General features: G+C 36.8%; 1 protein-coding gene across 1 annotated transcript in view; it reads right to left on the reverse strand.

The window, feature by feature from the left end:
- Positions 1-361: 361 nt before the first annotated feature.
- The window catches only part of MRC1 (mannose receptor C-type 1), a 99,645-nt gene continuing 91,735 nt past the window's right edge, over positions 362-8,271 (reverse strand). Inside the window, exons 27-30 of the mRNA XM_007446571.1 lie at positions 4,492-4,605; positions 3,802-3,966; positions 2,417-2,458; positions 362-1,294 (exon numbers count right to left, since the gene is read on the reverse strand). Coding sequence (XP_007446633.1) covers positions 1,044-1,294; positions 2,417-2,458; positions 3,802-3,966; positions 4,492-4,605 — 572 coding nt within the window. The 3' untranslated portion in view covers positions 362-1,043. The remainder of the gene's footprint in view (positions 1,295-2,416; positions 2,459-3,801; positions 3,967-4,491; positions 4,606-8,271) is intronic.

Here is an 8,271-nt window from a genome sequence, read left to right on the forward strand (position 1 = left end):
AAAGAATTCCTCTACTAATAATATCATTTATTTTCAGAGTACAGTGAAGTGTAAAGTAAATGGATAAATAAATCTCAGTTAAAAGAAAATGTACACTTACCAAGATCACCAAAATACAAATCCATTAAAAAGATACCTTGTTTTTTTTTTGTTTTTGTTTTTGTTTTTTGCGGTACGCGGGCCTCTCACTGCTGTGGCCTCTCCCGTTGCGGAGCACAGGCTCCGGACGCGCAGGCTCAGCGGCCATGGCTCACGGGCCCAGCCGCTCCGCGGCATGTGGGATCTCCCCGGACCGGGGCACGAACCCGTATCCCCTGCATCGGCAGGCGGACTCCCAACCACTGCGCCACCAGGGAAGCCCTAGACCTTGTTTCTGATGTCCATTTCACATTATCTAAATACATCAAGTTATGCAAATTTACATTTTTATTTCACATCTTTGCATTCTTGATATACATAAAACAAGACAAAGAACACATCTGCAATATTCAGCCTGGAAAATCCTGCTTGGGGCGAACAAGATTCTCAGCTGCCTTATTCTTTTCACACATGTAAAAATATAATTCTAAATCATTGGGGTAAAAAATCAAGATGGGTATAAGAAAAAAAGTGTCTAGATTTTTGTGTCACCTGAGGTTATTTGTACTTGGCTTTTAAAATGGTCATCTAATTACTGAATAACTATTCAATGGGTAACGATTCTTTGGGAGCTCCTTAAATGATTTCAAGAAGCTTAGCTGGTTGTTTCTGGGGTTCTTGTAATCTGTATGCATGCAGTTGACACTAGCTACACACCAATGCTGCTGTATATTCACCTAAGATCTTTTTAAACATAGTAGTCAATGTTACTATCCCTCTTTTGTGAAAATATCTTGCCAGGCTAGAAAATAAACAGTTATTTTTTCCATGAGGCAAAGGAAAAGGACAGCAGACCAGTGTAATACAGTACTAATTTGAAAGGAAATAATCACACTGAATGAAAGACTTTACCATTTTAGTTATAATCTTATGAAATTCAAATATACCTAAATCACACCATGATTCTAGATGACTGCATGTTCATTCTGTTCAATGTTGCCCATGAGATCTTTTGTATCACTAGTTCCTGGACTCGATCCACTATTAAAATAGAGAGTGTTCTCAAAAGTGTCCTCTCGAGGGAAAGGTACATGTCTTTTCTTATAAAAGAAATACGCAGCGAAGCCAGCACCCGTTATAATCAGGAGGACCACTATGACTACCACTCCTGCCACGTTGGAAGATGGTTTGGAAGGGCCCATCTTCCTTGGGTCAGCTGTAAATAAATAAACATGTTAGGAAACGAGTTAAGGGGAGGCAAAGAGTAGAATGCTCTGGAAACAATACAACTTTCTTCTTAGGAAAACTAAAATTCATAAATTTTCTTTCCAGTGACATTTGCCAAACAGAATGCAGGACATGAAAACAGAAGTCCATGTGACACAGAAGATTATTTTACATGTTAAGATGATTATGCAGTTGCAAGAATATTTCATGTATCTACGTAGCCCCGAACTAGTATAATTTTTATTTTATTTTATTTATTTTTGTGTGTGTGTTCATGTGACCCTTATTTTATTTAATAATGGCCCCGAAGCCCAAGAGTAGTGATGCTGGCAACTCCAATATGCCTAAGAGAAGCCATAAAGTGCTTCCTTTAAGTGAAAAGGTAAAAGTTCTCAACTTAATAAGGAAAGAAAAAAAGTTTGCTGAGGTTGCTGAGATCTACAGTGGGAATGAATCTTCCATCTACGAAATTGTGAAACAGCAAGAAAGTTGTGCTAGTTTTACAGCTGCGCCTCAAACTGCAAAAGTTACAACCACGGTGCAATATTTTATAATTTTAAAATATTTACACCTGTTTCAAAATAATTCGGGGGGAAAAAAGAAAGTGAGTGGTGGAAATTTGAACACATGAGTATTAGTTCACAGACAGCACTTATGAAGTTAATAGGGGGGCTTTAGGCAAGCTATAAATCTCACTTTGAGTTTTTTTTAGCAGCAAACAACATGAGTGAAAGAGGATCAGTTCCTTATTCAAGCTGTCCATAAAATTAAATTTTAAAACATTGCTTAAAAAAAAAAAAGAAAAGAAAAAAAATCACAGGGATTCCTGAGAGAAATTTCCTCGGTGGGTTCTCATAGGGCAACCCTTGGGAACAGAGCAATCAATGTCCTCAGTAAGATCTATGATAAAAACACCCACCTGACGCCAAGGCCTGCTCTTCTAGGGCATCATTTAAGGAAGGTCGATGTCATAATGACAAAGGCTAGTATAGCTCAAGAAATTCGACTGAGAGTGCAGGGTGGATAGGAAGGGATTATTGTTGTTTTTAAAACAAACAAATTTGATTGATATATTACTAATATGGAAATTAAAATTTCAAAATGGTCTTACCTTTTGTTGTAATTAATGTATGAGTAGGTTCAGCATCAACAACTGTTTGTAAAATAAGAAAATGATTAAATACTGTTGTAAAATAAGAAAATAATTAAATACTTATTAAAAACCCATAATAACTGCATGTAGATAGTGAGCATTATTTGGTTTACAAATACATCAAATCATCCATGATGGATTGATGGTGATATATGATATAGATAGACAATAAATAGATGATAGGTAGATAGATAGATGGATGATTGATTGATAGATAAAATCTGCAATTTATACAGATTGATCTATCTATCCATCCTATAACAGCATCCTATAGCTGCATGATGAGTTTGAATACATTGGAAGATCTGAAAATATGATCTCCCCGGTTGCATTTGAGCCACTGATACCCTCAAAATCTACCCAATCTACCCATAAATAATGTATCCTAGGCTAGCAGTTTTGAAAATGGCTCACTGAAGCACAAGGTATTACAAGGCATTTGAATGAAAAATAAAATAAGATTCCAACATTGCACCAAAGGGTGTGGTATCTTAGAACAGAGCTTTCAAAGAATGAAGAACTACGCAATTCTAAAATAAAATAAAATCTACTGGGGATGGAGTGTTAATTTATCCAACTCATTTACTTGAATCGCTTATCTAATTTATAATTTTGTCTCTTGGGAAAGATATTAAATGAAGTAGAATGGCATAAAACGTTATGGAAGTCCAGAGAGTATCACAGCATGGGCATATAATATTAATTCCCCCAGCCCCTGTCCTGACATGGTCTGTCATTCAATCTCCGAAGGAAACTTAATTGGTGTTACGTGATTTATTCCTTAATAAATTCTCATTCCTCCCCACCGTCCACTTTGGTTTGGCCACAGGGTAAGTATTTCACCCCTTCTTCTCTCACGCCATAGGCCTGGCTCTCCAAACTGCTCACAACTTCGCAAATCCATATGCATGGATATCCCATCATAAATGTATTGATATACCAAAAGCATTATGTCAGTTAAGCAGAAAGAGAGTGTTTTGTGCTCACTCAAAACTGCAGACAGCAACTGATCACCACGGCAGATTGGATTTCTCACTTATAAAGAGTGAGATGGGCTTCCCTGGTGGCGCAGTGGTTGAGAGTCCGCCTGCCGATGCAGGGGACGCGGGTTCGTGCCCCGGTCCGGGAAGATCCCACATGCCGCGGAGCGGCTGGGCCCGTGAGCCATGGCTGCTGAGCCTGCGCGTCTGGAGCCTGTGCTCCGCAACGGGAGAGGCCACAAAAGAGGGAGAGGTTGCAAGGAACCTGTAATCGCATTATATTGATAATTCACACCTGATATCAATATTTGAAAGAGATGGGAGCCTGGGAACACACATACCATAGGACAAATTCTAACTTACATTTTGGTCTTTTACAAATGTATCCTTTGTAGGAAGAACAGTGAATATTACTCCAAAACCCAGAAGATGCATATAAAGCGACACAATCATTTCTTTCACCAGAGGGATCTCCTGTTTTCCAGTTGACAAAGGAGAGTGGGTTGTTGTTTATCCATAGCCACATTCCTGATTATCAGAGAAAGCCAATAAAAATAGAAGTTAAAAATAACTTGCCTTAAAATAAATTCAACTTATTCATGTAAAATTTCTAAGCATGTTATTTTATACTGCAATCAACAGTTGTTTACAACCAAACTTTTCACAGGCAAGGTAACAGTAGCTAGTTGTTACAGGGAAACTGAGAATGTATTTCTCATGTAGTTTTAGTTGAAAATTTATTCCTAATTAGTATAAATATGTAAACTTATCCTCCCCTAATTGTTTTTTTCCTGGCAAAAGACAGAAAATATTTTTTAAAACTTCTTTAACTTAGCTACAGTAGATATTCTTTAATTAGCAACTTCCAAGATAGCCTAATATGTGAGTCATTTAAATTTTCACTTCTTACCTCAAATGAAAATATGAGTTTGAATTTTCAAACTCTTCACAAATTAATCATTACTTAAGGCAAGACTTTCTAGGACTGAAAACTTGTTTTACCTACAACATTTTGAAATGTTTGTGATTCAATAATCATGCTGCAAAAATTACCTTCAACATTTCTATACAATCCTATCCAAAAGTTGGCTTTGCTTTGAAGTGGCTCAACTCGATATGACAGGAAACTCGATTCAGCAGCACTTTCAATGGTAACCAGAGAGGAGCCTGCAGAGTGCAAAAGAATAAATATGATGGCAGTATATTTAAGTAGTTGAAAATATTTTTATGATGGTAGTATTGCTATTAAGAGCAATAAAAATCATCCCACTATCTCCACTTAAGGAGGAAAATTTCAAAGAGTGGCCACTTGGCTTCTAAGAATTTGTTTCCGTTCTGAAAATATTATTTTTTTAAGCATCATTTGTGTACAAGCACTCAACGACTCACCGCAGGATATACAATGATGAGTAGGACATAGAATGTTTAAGAAGGCTATGGTTCAGTGGGTAGTAATGAGATGAGAGTATAAAGAAATGTATTAGGAGAATATTTGTTTTAGGGGAAGCAACTAAAAGGGAGCATGGAGGAGACAGAATTTAAGATACCAGGGAGCATGATATTTCAAGTGGAAAGGATAGAAAATAATTCTGGGAAGAGGAAGAATAAGAGAAAAGATGAAGAGAAAGGGAAGCATAGAGTTTCTTCATGAACAGAGAGAGCTCACAGATGCATGGAATTCTCCATATTTGGTTTTTAGTAACAGGATCTGAAATAGGTAGGTAGGTAGGTAGGTAGATAGATAGATAGATGATGATAGATAGATAGATAGATAGATGATAGATAAGGCAATTATTGGGGTAAATGAATAGTGCTAATAGTTCAGTTTGGCTGGATGAATCTGGTCAATGGGTGAAAAAAGACTTGGGTTAGGTTTCACTGCAGATGGTAGGAGACTGGTATTTAGGGTAATGTGGTGATTAAAAAACAGTTTTTTTCAGGCAGTAGAATGATGCAATGCACACTAGGAGTATTAATCCAGCTGTTATGTATAGGACTGCACAAAAAGGAGAGAGGAAACAGAAAGACTGCTTAGATGACTATGGCATTGACAACCCAGTCAAAGACTGATTCAGTGCCAGCACTGTATTTTATAGTTAAATTACAGAATTTTAAATAATAACAACTTAAAATATAATTTAAGCAGTTTATGCCAGACATTTTGCTTTGGGCTTTATAAGCATGATGTCACTAAAATTTTACAACAATCTTATTAAATTAGTACTACTGTTACTCCATTTTACAGATAAGGAACCTAAAGTCCAGAGGGTAAGTAATTTACCAAGATCCTAATGATAGAGGCGAGCAAAGTCATGACATGATCCAGGCATCTGGATCTTGAGGACCTATACTTAACCATATGCTTGCACCCCATGTTACTGGGTCCTGGATTATTCTCTTGATGACTGTTTTCATTGCATAATTTCATAATCCATTATTAAACATATTTCATAGACAATAGCCTTTTCGATATATTTGTGACATATTTTGATGAATGCGAATCATTCATTTACAGGAAAATATAGTTATCTAAAGTTGAAAACAAAGTTTCTGCACATTCACTGCAAGATTTTTTTAAAAAAGTACTCAGCAACATGAAAGAAAAACAGTTTTTTAATTAAGAAAAAGCAGGTTTCAAGTGACATCATAAGGAATGGCAGAGTAAGTATCCCTGAAATTCCTCGCCTCTACAAAAGCAATAAGAACACTAACAAATCTTTCAAAATCAACTTTTTCAGAATCCTGAAAGTTAACCAGCAGCTTGTAACAATCCAGGAAGCATTTATTCAAGAAAACGGTTGACTCTCAGTAAGAAAAGTAAGCTACATGGTGTTTTAACTTGTCCTAATCCCATAGCTTTATCCCTAGCTCTGTGACTGCCTTCAAAACCAAAGGCCTCAAAACCACAGTGAAAACCAGAAGCCAGGAAGACACTGGGAAAGTCAGAATGGGATTGGGGTTCTTTCTAAGTCACATTCTCAAAGAATTTCCATTATTTGATCTCTCTGACACTTCCCTGGAAAACCTCACTTGCCTTGATTTGACCTGACTCAGAGCTCATCCAATGTAAACAGCCTTTTCCTTGTGGGTATTTGTCAAAAACTAACAGTGGCAAGTACCTAATATCACATCTGCCTGAAGCAGTGTGGGAAACAATTTTAGGTAAACAACAAGGTAACCAAAAAACTAAAAGGAAAAACTATGGAGCAAAATGTCCATAGGGAGCTTTAAGAAGCATTGACCTATTCCTGGGAGTCTAGAAGGCCACAGACACACATTGGGGTGTGTACATGCCCAGGACTATGTGCATGCCCATGAAAGATCTGAAAAGTCCCTACACTTCTGGCTCATGCAGAGCCTCAAAGTCAGCCAGAGGGGAGGGATTAGGGCCTTTTCAAGTGTTTCCTGGGCAGAAGGCTAAGCAGAGTTTTTAACTGCCTATATGAGTGTTGAAGGCATGTCTTCAGACCAAGCCCTTCAGTAAAACCTGGGGAACTTTCTGGTTCTAGGCACTAAGGAAATACGTTCCCAATCATTAGCTGACCACTAAACTAAGTAGGCAAGAGACTTCAGTAACCGCACTTGAAAAAGAATACAAACTTTACAGAATTCGTGATGTAAAGTTACTAAACAAGCAAATAACAACAAACAGCAACAAAAACAAACCTTGTGGAGTGGAAATAAACTTATTTCCAGAGTTAAATATTCATTTTTCAACAAAAAATTATAAGAAATGCAAAGAAACATGGAAGTATGACCCATACCAGCAAAAGAAGCAGTCAATACAAACTGTTCCTGCAACAGCCACACCTCTGACTTACTGGACAAAGACTTTTAAAATCAGCTATGTTAAAGATGTTTAAAGAACTAGATGAAAAAATGTCTAAAGAACTAAAAGAAAGTATGAGACAATTGCTCACCAAATAGGGACTATTAATAAAAAGGTAGAAATTGTTCTTTAAGAAATAAAATTCTGGAGTTAAAAAGTATAATAATTGAAAGGAAAACTTCACTGGAGAGGCCGAACAGTGAGTTTGACTAAGCAAAAGAAATAATCAACAAACTTGAGATTATCCAGTCTGAATAACGAGGGAAAAAAAGAAGAAAAATTTACAGTCTCAAAGATATTTGGAACATCACCAGTCAAATCAAGATACACATAATGGGAGTCCTAGGAGAGGAATGAGATAAAGAGGCAGAAATGGTGATACTTGAAGAAATACTTGAAGAAATAATGGTCAATAGCTTCCCAACATTGATGAAAAACATTAATGTAAACATGCAGGAAGCTCAACAACATCCAAGTAAGATAATCTCAAGAAGCTCCACATCATAATCAAACTATCCAAAGATAGAGAATCTTAAAAGTAATAAGAGAGAAGTGATTCATCATGTCCAAGAGATTCTCAATATAATTAACACTGCTTTCTCATCAGAAACCCCAGAGACCAGAAGGCAGTAGGATGACATATTCAAAAGGCTGAAAGAAAATGATGTTGACCAACAATTTTCTATCCAGCAAAACTATCCTTCAAAAATAAAGGAAAAGTTAAGACATTCTTTTTTATTTTTAACTTCTTTATTGGAGTATAAATGTTTTACAATGTTGTGTTAGTTTCTGCTGTACAACAAAGTGAATCAGCCATATGTATACATATATCACCATATCCCCTCCCTCTTGAGCCGCCCTCCCACCTTCCCTGTCCCATTCCTCTAGGTCGTCACAAAGCACCGAGCTGATCTCCGTGTGCTATGCTGCTGCTTCCCACTAGCTATCTATTTTACATTTGGTAGTGTATATATGTCAATGCTACTCTCTCATTTCATTCCTGC

This window comes from Lipotes vexillifer, unplaced genomic scaffold, assembly GCF_000442215.2.
Source record: "Lipotes vexillifer unplaced genomic scaffold, Lipotes_vexillifer_v1.1 scaffold229, whole genome shotgun sequence".
Taxonomy (NCBI): domain Eukaryota; kingdom Metazoa; phylum Chordata; class Mammalia; order Artiodactyla; family Lipotidae; genus Lipotes; species Lipotes vexillifer.